General features: G+C 42.0%; 1 protein-coding gene across 1 annotated transcript in view; it reads right to left on the reverse strand.

Moving 5' to 3' along the window:
* Nucleotides 1-8,801: 8,801 nt before the first annotated feature.
* The window catches only part of DAPK2 (death associated protein kinase 2), a 35,104-nt gene continuing 23,755 nt past the window's right edge, over nucleotides 8,802-20,150 (reverse strand). Inside the window, exons 4-10 of the mRNA XM_084213645.1 lie at nucleotides 20,010-20,148; nucleotides 18,453-18,582; nucleotides 17,276-17,324; nucleotides 16,564-16,590; nucleotides 12,798-12,950; nucleotides 11,356-11,401; nucleotides 8,802-10,467 (exon numbers count right to left, since the gene is read on the reverse strand). Coding sequence (XP_084069771.1) covers nucleotides 9,832-10,467; nucleotides 11,356-11,401; nucleotides 12,798-12,950; nucleotides 16,564-16,590; nucleotides 17,276-17,324; nucleotides 18,453-18,582; nucleotides 20,010-20,148 — 1,180 coding nt within the window. The 3' untranslated portion in view covers nucleotides 8,802-9,831. The remainder of the gene's footprint in view (nucleotides 10,468-11,355; nucleotides 11,402-12,797; nucleotides 12,951-16,563; nucleotides 16,591-17,275; nucleotides 17,325-18,452; nucleotides 18,583-20,009; nucleotides 20,149-20,150) is intronic.

Genomic DNA, 20,150 nt, shown 5'->3' on the forward strand with positions numbered 1-20,150 from the left:
AACATTGTTAAATATATTCCCTGTGTTATAAATGAATTGACTCCGCAGCCAAATTAAAAAAAAATTGACAAAGATTTATTAATTACAAATTGAAGAAAATCCGCCACAGCCAAGACAGCGTCAACTCCGGAAATTGGCGCTGGGTGAACCTGGATCCGACTGACAGAGTGCCAGCGTTTCCCCGGAGCTTCACCCCGATTTGCTTCGCACTGCCCGCTTATATACCCTATATTCTCCCTGAGGCCTGCATAACACAGGATGTCCTTTGTGTTTCTTCATATGTAGAGTTTGAACCTAGGGATGCAAAGATTCACTCCCAGTGCTTCCACAGTCCTCTCGGTCCTTCCTGGATGTTCTTTTCACATGGATGGCCGAGTCCATCGATGTCTGTATAGCTGTCTATCAGCTCCTGGTGTCGCCTTTGTGAATGGTCGAGAGAATGGACGGTCCAGGAGGCTCCTTTCATAAGCTAAAGACTTGATGTTATCTTTAGCATGTTCCGGGAACTGCTTGAATAGAAATGAGACTTTGCTCCTGGCCAGAGTGGTCAAGGACATGTGGTAGATCAATATAATATTTTATACATACATATATTTATTAACAGCATGAATTAATCACTCATATGTAACACCTGCACATTCATATTCCTTGATTGACATAAAAATATAGATATTACATACAAATATAGATAGGAACAACACCTCTTATTAAAAGAAAAAAGAAGCAAGTGAAAATAAATGGAGTAAGGCAGCACAGACGAGTGGCAGTCGCGGGGCTGATCCCGCTGCCGAGGCTGCGGCACCTCCAGCTGTGGAGGCCGCGCTCCTGAGGGGGAAGCGCGGGCTGTGGGCCCGTCGAGCCCTCTCGGACCAAGAGGCGAGCCCGAGCCGGTGCCAAGGTGGCGGCTCCCGCAGCCCCAGAGCGGCCCCTGCGCCCCGATGAGCCCCTCGCCGCCAGCGGGCCGTCGCTGCGGGGCAGGGGCGGCACAAACCCGCCCGGGCCGGCCGCTCCCTCCCGCTGCCCTGAGGCGCTGCCGCCTCTCGCCCTCGTGGGCCCCGCACCTGCGGCTGAGGGCGCTCGCCTCAGGCCCGGCCTCGGGCTGGGGAAACAGACACACACCCGTCCAGCTTTCCAACATTTTATTAGCAAATAACAAATATCTCTGGTATTTTTGACTGTCTGTACTATTTCCAGGCACAAACAAACAAAAAATTAAAAATCAGTATTTCTCATAATAAAAAATATATGTAGATTAAAAAACATCACCACTAAAATAAAACTAGCAAAATAGCCATACTTTAATAAAAATACTTGTGAGCTTTTGTGGGTTTTTTTATTGTGCTTTTTCTTTTTTTTCCCAGACTATCACTTCATTTCTCTCCAGGTTCCCTAATGCAAAACAGAATAATACATAGAAAATAGATTTTTTTTTTCCCCCAGCAAAGCAGGTTCTGTAACTCTGTAATGCAAATTCTTTTAATGTTTCCTTTCCTTCCATGCAGTTCTTTTTGGGTTTTTTTGGCCCTTTGAAAGGAACTTTAGGTTGTTGTTCAAAACCCACTGGTGGTCCTCATGGGACAGACAGGACGATGAACGCAGGGAACACCACAGCTGGAAAAACACTGTAAAGCTTCCTAAAGCATCACCACCAACGTTAGTCCTGAGTACAAGAGATTCTACCCTCACAGCATGCTCCTACCTGGAACAGCCAGGGAAGAGTGTGCATGGACACGAGTGCTGCGTGCTGGGCTTTCTGTGCAATGAAGTTCCTTGGGAGCCCTGTGCAGTGACTGAGTGCCAGAGAGAAAGGCCTGGCCTTAGCTCACCTGGGCACAAAGATGACTGAAGACTGAACAGTGAGCTGTCTGTAATGTCTTTGTTAAAACACCACCTTACATCTTTATAAAGGTAGGATTAATAAGCCAGAGCTTGACACAGCCTTGCACCCTCTGTCTGCCTTTCTGCCGAGTCCCATCTTTCTCAGCAGTTGCTAGGATTTTACATGAGAATAACCCCATCTCCATGACAGCACAATCCTGATCCAACAACCTAACACCTATTTTAACCAGGGCTTAATTTTCAGAAGTGTAATTTACATACACATCCCACAATCTCAAATTTGGAAACCAAAGGTGTTTTCAAAGTCCAGAAGTTCAGAAAAATACAACTGGCTTGGAGTCTGTTTGGTTTTCCACATCCTTGGGAAAGCAGAAAGCAAAATTTGGTAGGTAAGCCGGGTGACTTTTTATCCAAATACATATTTTTAGTGTTCTGTTTATGAAAGATTCCCTCCAGACACTGCCATGGTTTAACCCTCACTGGCAACTAGACCCCACAAAGCCCCTTGCTCACCTTTCCTTGGCCCTGGTGGGGAGGAGAATTGGAAAGTAAACCTCAAGGGTTACTCTGAGATAAGAACAGTTTTGTAATTGAACCAAAGAAAAATATTATAATAATAATTAATAATAATGGCAAGGAAAAGAGAGGCATAAACCCCAGGAAAGACAAGTGATGCACAACACAACCGCTCACCAAGGCCCAGCCTATCCCTGAGCAGTAACCTGTGGCTCCCAGCCAACTCACCCCACTTTACACACAGAGCATGACATTCCATGGGCTGGAATATCCCTTTGGCCATTCTGGGTCAGATATCCCTGGCTGTGGTCCCTCCCAGCGTTTTGTGCACCTCCTCACCAGCAGAGCATGGGAAACTGAAAAGCCCAGACTTATGGTAACTACTGCTTAGCAACAACTAAAACACCAGCATATTATCACCAACATTATCCTCATACTGAATGTAAAACACAGCACTGTACCAGCTACTAAGGAGAAAATTACCTCTATTCCAGCTGAAATTAGGATACACTGAAACTTCAGGTTTCCCTGATACTGCTCCCTCTTAATACATACATTACTGTGACACTTTTTGGCGATTCTGTCTCAAGAAATATACCTTTTAATTGAACATGAAGAGGAGCCCATGCCCTGCACCTCATCCCTTGACCAATACATGTCACAGGCTATGGCAGCACAAGATATAAAATAAATAGAAATTAAGTAGTATAAAAATGCAGTGCCATATTTGCAGAAACATTCACTCTCCAGCTTCCACAATTCATAGATCCACATTCTCTTTCCTTTCCTCCAACTTTCCCAGTCCAGGATCAGTTCCACATCCCTCTCATACTCACTCCTCTCCGCTACTTTTTTCCTCCCACTCCCTCCTTCATTTTATGTTTCTTCCATCAAATCCAGTGTTCTGCCTCTCTCCTCTGAAGCTTCTCATACATTTCCTTCCTTTCACAGAAGTAATTTCTTATCAACTGCATTTTAGACTCCAACTAAGCTAGGATACAAAGCTGCAAATATAAGTAGCATAGGTTTTTTTCTTTCTTAGAAACTGGAAGCCATCAAAACTAACCTGATAGTAGTTTTCAACACCTTCTGCTCTAAAACCTCAGCCTAGAGGTGACAAGTGTAAAGCCAAACAAAATCAGTCTCCTCATCCGTCTATATTTGTTTCTAATTGACTTGCTTTCTGATTTTTAATTCAATAAATGGCAAAATAAATAGGAACTTCTAACAGCAAATACATTCAATGAAAAAATACCCTAGTCTGTGCACATTTTTTGGTACCAATTGAACAATACTGGCTTAGAAACTAATATATTTTAAATGATGCAACTTCCCTGTGCAAAGATATTACATCAATATCAAAGTGCTTATTTCCTCAATTTTGGATACAACTCCCTGAATAAAATACAGATGTCTGCAGTCTGGGTTACATGTAAACAGCACCTATACAAATAGGTGTTAAAGAGTCTCCAATTTGCTGAAAATAAATAATATTGACAGCAATAACAAAGTCTAATAAAGACTATTTCTTCACATGCTTTAGGTTTATAAACACCCTTTTTGGTGAGGCATCCTGTCATCATTCCGTGAAAATGTTGTCTTTGGGTGCATGTAATTCACTACAGAATTTTTTTCTCCTTTCCATCCAAAAATTGCCTTGGCCAACCTCAGTGCCACAGTCAGTTGCACTCACAATAACAATGAGAGTTGTGCTAATCCTCAGGCAGAGACCACGGCCAGAGCACAGCTCTTGTTGCATTTCAGAGCTATTTACTGCCAGGTTCACCAGATCAAGTTTATGATATGTAATGACATTGTGATCTTCTTTTCAGTGGCAGCAATAACAGAGTACTGCACACAGCTAACAAAACCTGTCAGATACCTGCCATCAAATAGTTATGCTATTAACAATTATAAAAATTAAATTTAAAGAAAATTGTTACGACTCACTAGCAATTTCCTGACTGAAATAATAATGTCCACAGTCTTAACCACTGGGCAGAATGTGAATTACTCTGCAGTAAAGATTGTCAGTAGAAACCCTACACCGTGAGTGCAGTTGACATCAGTATCACTGAAGTATCACTGAAACACTCAACACAGAAAAGCACTCCAACTGGTGCTTGTGCTGTAGCATTTCCTGGGAATCTCGAGTCCCAGATTTCTAAAATGCTTAGTAGGCATTTAAGACCATCATCCAGTTGTTGGGGTAGTTTGAGAAGCAAGAAGCATCATACCAAGGACTCAGACAAGAAGTCCAAGTCGGCTGCCAGGGCTGCTTGCTTCAGCAAGGATGAAAGTTTCCTGTCTCCTGCCCATGGAATTCTCATCCCATTACGATATGCTGCTTCTCCTCTGAAGAGGGGCTTTTCTTTGTGGAAGATCCTCACTGTCACTTTGACAGTTTCTCTGAAATAAAAAGGCCACAAAGTCTCATGTAAATGAGATACTGTGCTCTTAAACATGCTATTCCAATATTATCAGCATCATCTACTGCGAAGAGCAGAGCTAATAGAGCCCTTAAAGTTTCACTTCAGAAGGTCACAGGCAATGCCAGGGTCCCCCACTGTCGCGGTGAGGGAAGTCTTGGGACTCTTAATGTAAGAATCAGCAAGCTCCAACTTTATTGATAAGCACCAAACATTTATACACAACATGTAATAAGCTCATGCATATTCTGTAAGCTAAACAATCTCTTGGTTATACTACAATATCAGCTCTTCCTCATTCTTGAGAAATTACATTTCTGCTTCTCATGTCTCATCCTCATTGCTGTTATCGTACTACTGCTATGCTCAAGGACACAATGTTGTTGCAGGTGCAAAAACTCACATTAGCTGGGTTTGGTACTTTCCCAGTCCTTCCTTGTTCAGCTAACAAAAGTATGTCAGAGTGACCTCTACCCTGTAACCATTCCTCCACACCCCACCTTCTATCACAGAGCTGGGCACAAGAGCAGTGAGCTCCCCTGCAACTGCTCAGATCTCAGTCACACCCCATGGTCACTGCCTGGGATCCAGACATCATCTGCAGGCTCCTTTCTGCTCCTTTACACAATCATGTGCTTAGCCCCTAAAAGGTCTATCGAGTCACTGGCTCTCCCTGCACAAGATTCCCGTCACAGTAACAGAACCTACAGCAGCATTAAAGACACAAATGATGCCATTGTCCCCTCTGGTTTCCCACTGCAAGCCACTGCTGTCCTGTTGGGCTGTGCATCCATGAAAGGACAGCAAAGATGACTGCACAGTAAGACGGGTTCTCCTCTTCTTCCCGTGTGAGGAATGCACTTACCGAACTCTCATCTTGTGTCAGGACCCTCTTCACCAGCGAGCGCGATAAGTGATTGCACAGTGAAACAATGCGGTAGGAAAGCTGTGCAGAGAGGGAGGAAAACCAATTTGATCACACATACCCAGTGCAGACATACCCAAGCACATTTCATTCATTTACTGCCTATTACAATTTTACGTTCAAGCTCTATCTTGCCCTCTGATCTCATCAGGCTTGGGAAGCCACATGTGAGAAGGATTAAAGGCTCATTGTCATACCTTCCATCGCCTTCTAGCATATTGCCTTTTGAAGTTCTCCATGTTAACAACAGATGATTTCCGAACCAAAGCCTGTTGCTTGTCCATGGGCTGGAAGATAAAAGAGCAATTTTATTTTTCAGCTCCCTTTGGTGCATAAAATATGCAAGATACCTCATGTGCACTGGAGCTGGCTGAAAGTAAGCTGGGGAAGCTATGGATTCATACAGGCAAAAGCAGAAGAAAAATAATTAAATCTAGCTCACTCTGGGCCTAGACAGCACCCTTTTGATCGCAAATAAAATCCTAAAACTAGTGGGTGCTAAGCATTCCGACTTCCTGCTGGGCTGGTTTGCCCCCGAGCAGGCAGCACGGGCCGGATAGCTCAGTCCTTTGGGGACAGACTGTCCAAGTACCCAGGCCACTCTCAGCCACAGGCAACCTTAGCAAGCCCAAAGGATCTCAGCTCTTAGAGATTCATCAGCTCTTATACAATTTCCAGCTCTTTGCTTGCTAAGGCGCCCAGGTTAGCTGGTTAGCAGACGCGAGAGAGGAGAAGGCTCATCCTGGAGTTCCACAGGGATGGTTTTATTGGGGGGTCTGTGAAGGGTTCCAGTGATGGCTCTTCTGGCCAGAATGGGCTAAAACAGCCCCTTATATAGGGCCACAGGGGATCAGAAATTGTCCAATAGCAGGGTCAAGGAGAAGTGAGCTATGGGGTCACAGAGAGAAGCTGGGGTCCAAAAGGCGGAGGAGAGGGGCTTCTTTTGCTATTTCCCCGTGACTTGGCATTCTAAGCTTCTTCCCTCCAGGGGACCCTAGCAGGCCTGGAGCCTGCTACAGCTCAGGCTATGCTTTCACTTTGCAAAGTTGCTAAGGTGCTTCTCGTGCACACCTGCCCCATCTCCCTTTTCTCTAGATGACATCACTGTAATAAAATGGAACAAAGGTAGCTGTCCTGTAGTATTAGTGATAAGGATACATGTTATCTGAAAAACCATCGGCTTTGTCCTTTAACCATAGCCAGAGTATGAGAGCACAAGGCATTGACACCCAGGCAATAAAATAATTGCAGTACCTGATGATTGAAAAATAGGAATAAAGAAGAATATAGATCAGAATTCAGATATGTGCCTAGCACTTTGGATGTCAACCTGGTGTTAAGGAGCAGATGTTCCACAAATCCTGACACAGTCCTTCTGAAAATGAAGCACATTTCAATTCCAAAAGTACCTCAAAGTTTGCATAAACCTTAAAACCAAATCTGACAGATTGCAAGAAAGGAATGGTTCAAAACCAGATCAGAAATGAGCGAAAAGAGAAAGGCCAGGAATCAGCCCTTCAAAGAGTATGGAATGACACCCATTCCAGCCACTCTGATCTGCGTATGCAGCAGGTGGATAACACAATAATATTTGTACTGAACTGGACTGGAACGCAGCCTAGCCACGCACCTGAAACAGCAAGAGTACCAAAGGAAAATGGAAAACACATCAGTGAGGACTTAAACATCTTTTTCAGCAAAATAATTTAAAATGTTTGAGACAACAAATTCACTCTTCTCATCAAATGCTGTAGGTTTAGCGTTTTTGCAGCTTCTGAGCAGCACTTCACGGAGCCAAGCGATCAGCTGGGCCCCCTTCTCATGTAGATGTACACACCACTTGCATTCAACAGAACTGGGACCGTTAAGCATTAAATATAATTTCCTCACGCTGCAAACAGCCAGCTTGGTGCAACAGGCGAGCAGAAATCAATTTGAAGTGGAAAAAACGTCACTGGCTAAATGTCAGCTGTACAATCATTATGAAAAATTTCCCAGTGCCCTTTCGGCAGCCGAACCATCACCGACTCTAAATAACTCACTTTCCTGCAGACTGCTAATAACCACCTCTTCATTTTAAGTACCCTGCAACCCAGTGACCTTGTCATTCTCTCAAATCATCAGGATCTCTTCTCAAAAGCAGTGTGTGATTAGCCTCAAGGACAGAGTCACAACAACACTGCCCTCACCCAAATATACTCAGGAACAAGGTGGCCTCCTTTAATGCTCCTTCTCATCGTGCCAGTGCATTTGTTCATTAAGAAAATCAATATGAACAAAGAATATGAGATCATGGCTGAGGGGAGGCAGACTCTCTTTCTTGAGAGTGTTTTCTGCAAATTTTAACTCCCACTAGGCTTTAGGTTACATTTTAGGAATTAAGGCTCTCTCCCCCTGACAATAAAATCCTGTGTTCCAGTTCTCCTGGACAGTTTTTAATGGGTCTTCCAGCTCAAAGGAACCTGCAGAAGCATTCTGAAACAATAAAAATGGACACATGTAAAATGCTCAATACTATTTGTCACAGAAGAGCCCAATTCTCCCCAGCCATCAGCGCCAGCTTGGCAGGATCACATCCTGGCTATCTACACTAGAGAGAAGCTTTGGAAAATTTCACATATTGTGCCAAGAACAATGCCACAGAGAGCACATCCAGTCTCCATCCTCCTTCAAGTACAATGATGGGAGCAACAATGTCCCAAGTGAATAACTGTTTTCACAATTCTGAATTGGCATCAGCCTCTGCACATCTTTGTGAGGACATGGCAGTAAATGGGTCAACTGTACTCTCCAAAAATTAGATGAGAGTATGCTTTTATCTTTTTATCTCAAATCAGGAAACATTCTTAATCATATTAGGAAGAACAACAATTCAGTTTATTTAGGCCATTAACTTCTCTGCAAAAGGAGGAAGGAGGAGGGGCAGTGAAAGATAAACTCTAATACATATATGTGAAGATTCACCCTAGCTGGACTTGAGCTACTATCTCATTGATTCTTGCAGTTGCACAACAGTCACCATGCAGCAAATGCCCACAGAAACTTGGCATCTTTTTCAGTCACTAACCACCAGGGAACAACTGCATCCTGCATAAATAACTATTTATTGTGTTCAAAAACAAGATTGGTACATCTGTGCATATTAATACAGTATAACCAAGAGACTTCTTTGAAAGACAAGACAGCGGGGCATGATTCAAGGTTGGGTTCTCTTTTACTTTGTAAAACCTAAGGAAAGAAATCTTTATAGCAAGAACTCTAGTCTCAAATGCCACACCATAGATTAAGTTAGTTGTAGCTTTGTAATCTTCTTCACTGTAGAAAACAAACCAGATGACTTTATTATCACTTAGTCTAAAATTGACAATTGCGCTGCAAAATTACACAGTCATTTGATCATTATAAGTTCCCAATGGTGTCTTTTGAATAGGATCTCTTTGGTACAGGACAGGAAACTCAGCTGTCCATTAATCCTTTAGTTTAAAATTCACCTTACCTTTGATGGTAAAAGAGTTCACTCTGCACAATTGGCCTAAACACTAATCCTAAAATTCTTCATTGGCAGCCATTTCACAGCGAATTTCCACAACATTAGCTAAATTGCTACGCCATTGGCTTTAATTTACAGATTTAACCTTTGCAAATATTTGTATCACAAGGTGTATAGAACTGTCTGCAGCAGGGCTATCCAACTGTTTCCTTCAGCCACCAAAGATGCTATAAGGGGACTTTTTATTTGTTTCCAGGCACCCAGTTTCTAGGAAGTACAGACTGATTTATTCTTTATTCCACATTGATTACCTAGAAATCTTTAGGAACTGTAATACATGATGCAGAGTAAAATACAGGCAACACCAAAGGTTTTGGCGTTAGATGTGTCCATACCACTGTGATAATCTTGTTCCTGCAAGTTCAGACACTGAACAAAAGAACAAAACAAAAGAACTTCAACACTACAAACCACTGGGAGATTATGGCCTTGGTCAGCAGCTTGTGCAATACATCAGAACTTCTACTTTAATTCTAGGTCATGTTTTTGTGTAGAATCTATGACCTGGAACCTTTTTAAACTGATGCACATTGAAACAAGCAACAAACCCTGCACTTAGCCTGATCTCAGTGTTACTGATGGGATTCTGTCACATCAAGATTCAACCCTGCAAGGAATTCTTCACAGCAAGATCTATTTAACAGCTCCATTAGTGATTCATTAATATCTTTGTTGAAAACAGAGTGAAAGTTTCCATTCACACAGGCTTCATTTTCCAGTTGAAAACTGCTCATTAATTCCTGTGTCCACTTGATTTCCTCTGAAAGTTCCTCTCTGAGGGATTCATACTGGCTCTGCAGCTCAGCATATTTCCCGCAGATGCCGGCGAGCCTGGCACCGACAGCCTGGCTGTCATCGTGCAATTGCCTTTTCAGGGACTCCACCTTACGGTACTCATACTTCAGCTGGGACAGCGTGTGCCTCACGCTTTCACTCTCTTCTTTGTACCAAGCTTCTTTCTCATTATAAATGGAAAGCAGAGCATCCATGTCCTCCTGCAAGGAGCTGTGGGATGCAGCCAAGGTGCCGAAACCCTGCTCCACACGGGAAATGTCCTCTACGACGCGGGCAAAGCGCTCAAAGTTGATGTAGGTGTTGTTGGGGGGCATGCTCGAGTGGCACTTTATGGTGTACTCCCTGAGGCGTTTCGTCTTCAGCTGCGCATTCTCCACCTTCTTGTTTTCCTGCACTTTGGTTTCATCTTTCAGCTGGTGAGTCGTCAGACAGAGGAACCAATGTTACTGAACATTTACGAGACTGCAGCAATTCAAAAACTCTACACAAAGGATGCAGGGACAAAGGGCTTCCACAATGCTGGGAGATGCTTTGCTCACAAAGATTTTCCTTCGTGCAGTTGATTAAAAGAAACAAACGCCAAACACCAGAGCTGAATGTGACAAGTGCTTTCATTCCGATGTGTAAGTGCAAACAACATGGCTGCAATTTATTTTCATGCTAATTTTTAGCAATTAACAGTGTCAAAGCTATCAATATTTGTAGAAGGAAAACCAACAATCCTAAAACCACTCCAACGAATGTTTTGTGCAATGCAAAGCAAAAAATGAATTTCAAAAATCCTCATTAGTCATGCTGAGACTAGATAAATGTATTTTCAGTAAGAGACTAATCCCCATAAGCAAGCAATGTTTATGAACAAATACATACAGACACACAAATGTAAGCAAACCAGAACACGGGGTGCACAGCAGTTCTCTCTCCAGAGAAATCATATTTTCTATATTGCTTGCAGACAACTCTCAATTCAAGAAAGCCAACACACAGTATATGCCCATGTAAACAGAGAGGAATGGAAAAATGCAAAGCTCAGTCCAGTATGGGATACTGTAATGTGCAATAAACATCAGAGCTTTGTTACTCTCCTTCTGAACGTTATCATAATAAAGGAAATAATTTGCAGAAATCCAAGGATTGGTCAGACCCAAGCAATTTTCTCCCTGTCCATCTTTTTGAGCCAACCAGCATCACAAAGTACTTAGGGGGCAGTTTTCCATTTAACACGCCAGTAAGAATGAGAATATGATTTCTGCTTTGCTCACGGAAAAAACAACAAGGTCTTTTTCTTTACTCAGCCTTACCGTTATCCATGGATGAGACAGAGCTTCCTGAATCGTAAGCCGCTTCCTAAAAAACAACAACACAAAAAAACCCCAAAGACTTGAATGATAAATACTTGGTACAGAAGTCCATTGACTCACACTCTTCCCAGGCTTCCTATGAAGCCTTCAACAGGATAATTCAGGAAAAACCCTCAAATTTCAAGGTTATGTTTCTCCCTGAGGCACACCGCTTGTGTGCAGTTTAGTTACTGTTCTAAACTTCAGTAGGTCGCTCTCCACACAACTTTAATTCTTACTTCATCAAAATCTACCTGTAGTTTTGTGCACCCTTCCATAAAAAGTTATACAACATTCCTTTGTTTTGTTCATCCGATGTGCTTAGAAAATACATTCTTGCTATACATCTTTGATACATCTGTGTCTGAATCAACAGTAATTATATCAGAGATCATCAACAGTAATTACAGCAAAGCTGTCCTCTGGAACACGGTATTACAGCACTGCAGGAGCTGTTGTTTCCTAAAAGCAACATTTCTGAGAGGAATACTGCCAACCTAATCAAAGTGGATCAAACCTAACTTCCTTCTGCCTTGCAGCAGTTTGGTGAACAGCATATTAAGAGCACTGAGAATCAAAGACAGAAACACAGCATTGCACAGGCACCATGCCTGCACACGGGACAAATACCAACAGCACTGACTTCTCCTTGGAGCTGCTACACCTGTGCAAAACTCTCATCAAACACCTACTCCACCCCACACTGAGGCCTGATGATTTGCAGAAATCTTCATTGAACAGCTCCTTCCCTCTCGTGGCTATTTTCTCCCCTAAAGAAGCCATTAGAAAGAATCCCAATGGTCTGACTTTCCTCCAGGACAAAGAAGGCTACAGGGAAGGAGATGCTACCTCGGTGTGCACTGTGTTAAAAGCAAGTAAAACAAATAAAACAAACCAAACCAAACCAAAAAACAAAAACCAAAAAACCTGTGGTTCTTGTAACCTGGGAACAAAGACCTGCATAGCTGTCACACAAACCCTAGGTGACTGCCACAGATACAGAGACTTAGAACAACTCCATATCAGCACATGTACTGATTTTTTCTGGCATTGCACCACTGGGGACATATTCTGGGATAGTATCACCTCCTTGGAGGCAGTTCGTAAGAAAATGAAATTGTGGAGTGGTTATTACCCAGAACTCAATATTGTGTACATCATTTTCAGCCCTTCAGCTACACCCTATTGTGCCAGGTTGACTCAGGTGAGAATTCAGTCCTGAACATTGCATTTAGCTCTCCTCAGGGTTTCTGGATGCAGTGATTAACCAGGGTCACAGCAGCATCCTCCTGTCTGACTCTTGACTGGCAATACACACTGCAAGAAAAGCTTTTTCACTTGCCAAGCCACATTTCAGCAGGTTTATTTTAGAGATAAATGGGTCTTTCTGAATATTTGCTTACCGTGTATCTTTCACCAGTAGTTTCTGAATAAAGTCCTTTGCAAGGTCACTAGTATGGCTGAAAAATTCTTCATCAAAATCGTAATTCACAGCTGTGATGTTGGCAAGTGTTTCTTGTTTAGTTTCTCCAAGGAAAGGTGATGCACCACTAAGCCTAGATAAGCCAGAAAGAGGAATCAGTTGGTAAAATAAACAGCAGAAGTCCCCTAACGAAATTACAGTCACCATGGAATATACTCTTAGGACATTTGTGGCTTTTGTGTTGAAGCACCTCTGCCATGTAGGAAAAAACATGGCCAGCTTTGGCTCACTTAGCTGAGCCTGACTTGCATTGAAAGTGGCTAGTGGAGCACTAATGCATGCACACAGAGAGAAATGCACTGATTCCCCTCTCCTGAGCATCTCATTTAAGTCATTGCTAATCAAACTAGAAAAAGTTTCAGCTCAGGAGAGTCTCTATCCCTGTGAGCCCACAAAGACTACCAGGGTGCAGCTTCTATAACCTTCAAGCTGATAGAGTTTCTATAAATTTTCTTCAGGAAGGAAAAGCTCTGTCCCTACTTCTTTTCTCTCTGCAAAGCTGCTGCTGAGTTCTCTACACAGTGGGTTGAACCAAGAGACCTTTCTCAGCTGGAAGCAAACTACAACATGTGATCAGAAGCCAGGCACATGGCCTTGCCTAGGAGCCAGCTCCACCGGAGAGGCAGTGCCATGCTGCTCTGTAAAAGGAATCCACAAGCAAAAGGGCTTTGGCTGCAATAACATCCAAGTGTTTCAGAACAACACAAAATTTCTTTCTCTTGGCACCCTGCTCCAACTGCAAGGATGTAATGGAGACAACATCATAATAAAATGCCATTCTTGACTTAAGAAAAAGGTTTCCTCCTGCTTTGCCTATCTCTCAGCTGTGACTGTCAACCTTCATCTTTGATGACTCTGTACCTCTGCTCCATAAAACTTGTGTCAGAACAGAGTTATCCCACACACCTCCTACCCTGCCTTTCCTCCAGGCTCCTCCCCCCCCAACACAAAGAGATGCTGACTTGCAAAAGTCTGGTTTACAGGAAATTTTATTTATACCAAGGAGATTGATCTCACCCCTTTTCTTATATTCTTCTGGGCTGTTGTGCTTATCTATTATGTCCAGCTCTGATAACAGTTTCAGGATGCAGCAGGCTCAAAACAGGACTGCAGCAAACTCCAGGGAACTAAACTGAGGTTTTGAATACTAAACCATTTGCTTACATGATCCCACTCTCAGACTCTTTACCTTTGTCTGTATTGCCACCACCAGGCTGACTGGGAATACTGGGGGATGAGCAGAAAGTTAGGTGGGACCACCCAAGCCTTTCAGCCCTATCCCCAGCTACCATATGTGATTTTATCCACAGAATAAACACTCAAGTGCATAAACTGCTTCCTCACCTATCTACAATCACACAACACCACCAAAGCATCTGACACAGGCAAGAGAGCATGACTGAGCTTCTTCAGTTTTCTTTGATGCAGTAAATTTCATCCCATAAACCACAGTCAGTCCCAATTCTTAAGGGGTTTTACATACTTTCTCTTAAGCCTTGGTTCCATTTCTGCTGGCTACAAGTAGGCACCTCTCCACAGACCATGAGCTTTGCTCCAAAACTGAAACTTGGAAACCTGCCCTAGGACCTTGACTTCTTTTCTCTTTCCCCAAGTTATGCCATGAAGCAGCTGTAATTCCACCTTCTGGCCCTTTTTTGGAAGCCAAAATCAACAGTCCTCTATTCTCTGATTTTTTTTCTTTTTTTCTCTTTGGGCCTCAGTTTTGAAATCTGCGAAATGGGAGGATTCTCAAATCCTAATATCCAATGCAACTGGCTTTTGTCATATCCTGACTCAGTGCCTGCAAACATGTACCAGCAGCCCTCAGTAATAAAGGCTTTGCCCTTATAACCCAGTGAATCACTGCAGAGTTCCTGGATTGAGGACTTGGATGCATTTTGAACTCTACACCTGATGATCCATTTGATTGCTGCCACGTTTGCTAAAGTAGGTGGTATCATAGACACGCCCCAAGTATTCAGAACACTTCTGAGCAAAAGGCTTTAAAATAAGGAGGCAATATTGAGTTGAAGGCATGCAAATTTCTCGTCCATAGCCTATCATGCAAGCTGATCCCTCCCACTGTAAAAAGCGTGCTCTTTCTTTCTGATCATTTGTATGGAGACATTTTTCCACCTTAGTGACCACAGCAATCATTAGTAGCCAAGCAGGTAAAGCAGATCTCCTGTGCTGGATGCAGTACAGGAACTGCTCCCTTACTCTGTCCCAGCACAGACCCCTCAGTACAACAGGAAGACCTGAGGAGCAGCTGGCTCTGTGCATCTCTAATCACATGCTACATATTCCCACCTGCTGCTTGACCTCAACTCCTAAGTTTTCCTCTCACCAAACAGGAACACCCATTTTACAAATTCACAGAGTTTAATGTCCTGGCAAGTACAGGTGCATCCACGCAGATCAGAGTGCTGATAAAAAACAAGGGCCTGGACAGTATTTTAAATCCCTTTACCTGAGCTTGGGCTCAACCAATACCCCAAATTTTCTTTGCACTGCAAAAAAGAAGGGAATTTGTTGCAGTGAATCTGATTCCTCAGACCCTAATTTTTTTTTACAGCTTTTGGGGTCTAATCCTTATGCATAGGCTCTGTACTTGTCCTGATGCCTGAAACGTGTAGTGCAAATCAATCTAACACAGAAGTCCACCTTCTTCAAGTCTGGCAGCAAGTTATTCCTCTCAGTATCACAAGGAACAGCCAAAGCCACAGGTGTGACATTCCCAGCAAGCAGTGTCAGCTTCCTGCTCCCCAGGAGTCACAGGATTTCCATGGAAGTAGTTAGATCAAGGATCACTGTCCACTTCTGCAATTCTCATGTCAAATGAGAGGAAAAGCAAGGAGTGCTGTTCCTCTGTTGCATGCATCCATTGTCACACAAGCAGCTTCCCAAGTTGTCAAGCTCCATCATAAAACTCTCAACTGCTTGTCCTCAGATGCCCACAGAAACTAATTTCTTTAAGAGACTGAGCACATCATAGTTCCCTCCTTTTATTTATTCACCACCAGATGACACACTTTTCTTCTAAAGAGAATCTGTATCTAAAAAGTATTCTGTGATCTATTTTTCCTTTAGGCCTACTTGCTATAATGATCTCTCCAACCAACCTTTACTTTACTAGCTTTAACAATTTTTTTTTCTTCTGTAAGTTGAATTATTAGTTTCCAGGGTCAACGTCTCTGCTCCTCTTTGAGCTTAAATTCAGCTTTTTGAAATGGGTGACCTTATTTAGGCATAATAATCTAGACTGCTGCCTTTACAAGCAAATAAAAACTTCACCGTTCCCAACTGAAATAATCCAACTTGTAAATGGGCCTGTTACACTTTCTGTTTCTCTGCTCTCGTGCTTGTAGCTCATAGTCATTCCAGGAGCTATTAATCCTCTCGGCTTTTCCATCCTCTACCATTTGGAACTGACGAGATCCCATAAAAGGCAGAAATGCCTGGTGTTGCCAGGGACATTTGTTTTTCTTCTGCTCAGAATGCCCCTCGTCTTTTACTCCTTATTTTAAACTGAAAAGGCTGTGGGATAAGCCCTGTCTTTTAGACAAACCCCTGCCCACCCCACATGTGCAGGTCTCTAAATGGCTGAAGGGAAGAACTGTTCTGTACTAGTGCAACAGACCTTTAGGAACATTTCTAGTTCTACGGGATGAATCTGTTGTACTCACAGTATGTAGGTGATGACTCCTATGCTCCTAAAAAACAAAGGACATTAGTTGCAGGGGTTCTACATGACCAGTATTCTTCCTAATGTGCAGAACACACAACAGTCAGTAGTAGCTGCAATAGAGGCAGGAGAGCCATTGTGACCTTAGATAACTGCTAATATCTTTTACAGAATGGGGTTTTGAGGAAAAAATAATTTTACCTATAACATCAAGTAATGTGTACATTGGAAGTCTCTGTGTATTTCTACTTAGTGGGTACTTACTACAGTGCACACATGAAACACAGAGGAGCAGAAACAGGATGCTGGATTTGGGGTGACCTCTTTTGCCTGCCTTCCCATTACATTAGTACACAGGTCTCCTCTGCATGAAAGGCTCTTACAAATAAAGCTGTCACAAGCTCTGCAGGAACATGTTTCCTTCTCAGAGTGCTCCTCTGTGTGGACAGTGGCAAACAGTTAACTCTGGAACTGCCATCACTCCAGTTTTTCAATGTAATTTTGCAGAAATTAAATGCTTATCTTTTAATTTAAAAGAATGTATAAAAATAGAATGACAGAACAAAGTCTCATTAATTGTATTTAAGTTTTTGTTTGGTTGTTTTTTTTTTTTAAATTTGTTGTGGTGTAATGGATTCTATGAAGATCAAAATAGGAAAAAGTAATTGTACAGTACCCAGGAAAAGAAAGCACAAACACATTATAAAACTTACCACATGTCTGCAGCTAGTCCAAGTGGCTCATAGTTTACGATTTCTGGAGCTGTAAGAAACATTTAATTGAACAGCAGCAACTTAGGTAACAAATTTTTACCAGGCTGGAGTAGCAGGCCAAGAATTACCAAGGGGAAGAGGGAGAAGTTAGTTATGGAATGGTTTATAATTTTACAGCCCAAATAGGAGTTCAAATTCACAACTGTTCAGAGGAGATTATGTAGCATAACTTGGAGCATAATGCAACTTAAGAATAAGGGTAAAACAGACTTTATTATATAGTATAGTAATTATTATATATTATATAATAATTATACTGCAAATTGCAACAAATAACAAATTATTTCACCTCCCAAGAATGCTGCTGCCCCTAAGCATGAACTTTTGTTTTGTTTTTTAACTGGTGCCATTATAGCAACTTGGTAAATGCCAGTCAGAAAGAGCTCTTGAGCAAGAGATTGAAATTACTTGCCAGACTACACTGCTATCCATGTCAAACCCTATTATCTTTACAAGAAACACTTCCTCATTGGAAAACATTCCCATATAAGACTGCATGCAAGAGAAAAGAACAAGGGTGAAATACGTTGAAAAAAATTATCTGTAACAGCTGTGTTTAACTGGAATATTACAATTCTCTACCCAGCCCCCAAACAAACCCCAAAATAGAAACTAGTAGAAAGGAGCAGGATTAACCCAAAATCCAGGCAAGACAGATCAGAATTATGACCAATGAGGAACAAAAAGAGAACCCCATGGAAAAATGTAAGGGGAGATGAGGGTACTCAGCAGGTGTACAGTGTGAGGTGCTCTTATTTACAAAGTAATGACAGATACCCATGTAATTGTGTACTCATGTACCACTATGCAGAGATCTACTTATCCCAGGCAACAAGTAAAAAGATTATAATTTGTATATGCAGAGCTTCACAATCTCAATCCTGAATTTACATCTCTAAATATTTATTTGGCAGCAGCCTAATCTCACAGGAGTAGGACATCTGGTTTACAGAAAGCACCTTTGCTTATTCCAGAAAAATAATGTAAACCTCTAGATTTAAGTGGCCTTGACAGAAATAAGATCAAAACTACTTCTATCCCTCAATTTTTAACTTTGACAAGATGTCTCAGCTTCCTCTGAAATTTGCAATGTAAGACAAAGGAACATGTCACTCACCTACGAATTCCGGGGTTCCAAATATATTTTTAAATTCAACTCCATCTTCTATTTTGTGAGCCAGGCCAAAGTCAATGAGTTTGATGTGTGGAATAGGGATATTCTTGTCTAGAAGCATAATGTTTTCAGGCTAAAAATGACAAAAGATAGATTTATGTTGTTAAAATATTAATATCTTGGAAAGTAACGGAGTTTTCAAGTGCTTTTTTTCCTCTGCATATACATCATCGTAGAACAAGAAAAACATCCCTGTGCTTAGCCATTTACAGTTCTTTTGACTGAGGTAGCAGGCAGCTGAAGCAGTTCAGGTGTTTGCAGACAAAATGCTACTGCCCAGCCATGAGTGACAGCTGCACTGCACAATATTTTGCTGACAGCAATTTTACTGATCTGTTCTTGGAATTTACACTTCACAGTATTTGCCCAGTTGACTCTATACTGTACTGTAAGCCAATGGAAGATGTTTTGGTAAATGCTGAACCTATTCAGGGAAGGAAAAACCCAAGTTTTCTATGAGACTGAATTCACAGCTGCAACAAAGCCAAGAAAAGATTCCGGATTTACCAGCTGAACAGTCCAGAAAATGCAAACAGTTGGGATCAGAGGTCCTGGATCATACCAAGCTATTAAAAGAACATGTGGCATTCTCACAACATTGTAAGAAAAAGCTGAAGCTTGAACTGTGAAATCAAAACTAACATGTTTAACCAGAGACTTTACTTTTTTACCAGATCCAACATATTTCATAAAGTCCTTTCCTTCAACTAAAATTCTCAGCCTCACCTACTCCCTACCATGGCCCGAATTCACAGGTTTCAGAGTAAACTATGGGTTCAATTTATCTCCCATGATGAGCTTTAATGCATTAATCTGTCATAACTTAATCATAACATCCAGGGCAGCAGTAAGAGAGTCTGATTCCCTGCTGGCAGCTGCCTGGCTTTTCCACAGCAGAATCTAACGTGGAACTTGCTCCTGCTAACACATTCTCTCAGTCAGAGCTGCACTGGGAAACAGAGCATATGAATTTTTTCTCATGAGCATTGGACCAACCATGTTTTAGCCTCAGGGTAAGAAGCCTGCTTTTCTTTCATGGATCAGAGCATATATGTTCACCACAGACACATAAAGTAAGCTTCTTTAGAACAGACAGAACTGACAAAACAGACTGATATAGAAAAAGTCACTGTCACTACCTCGTGGAGGACTGTTTTATTCCTTAGGTGGTATAAACCATTACAGCTCCACTGCAGGCAATGGAGCCCTGTCAAATGATGAGATAATTATGAACCATCCTCTATCTCATCAGATCAGTGCTTAAAAATACGTCTCTAATTTAACACTTTCTAAACTCCACACCTAGTCCTTTAAAACCCAGGAGAGTTATTAAGGGAATACATCATAGGTCATTTGATAGTCACTGCCAGTCTTTACTTATGCTTTCTGATTTCTATCCTGCAATTCTTGCAACATCTTCAGTGACCACATGACCTTACCCATATTAAATATCAAAATTAGCAGCTACAGGTCAGACAAAGCCTAAATCAACATCTTTACCTTTAGATCAAAGTGAGCAATTTTCTTAGAGTGAAGGTAATTCACACCATCCAAAATCTGCTTGATGAACCTGGTTGCTTCCTCTTCACTCAAAGACTCCTTCTGCGCCAGGAAGTCAAAAAGTTCTCCTCCAGAAACCCT

The sequence above is a fragment of the Fringilla coelebs genome, assembly GCF_963513975.1.
Source record: "Fringilla coelebs genome assembly, chromosome: 12".
Taxonomy (NCBI): Eukaryota; Metazoa; Chordata; class Aves; order Passeriformes; family Fringillidae; genus Fringilla; species Fringilla coelebs.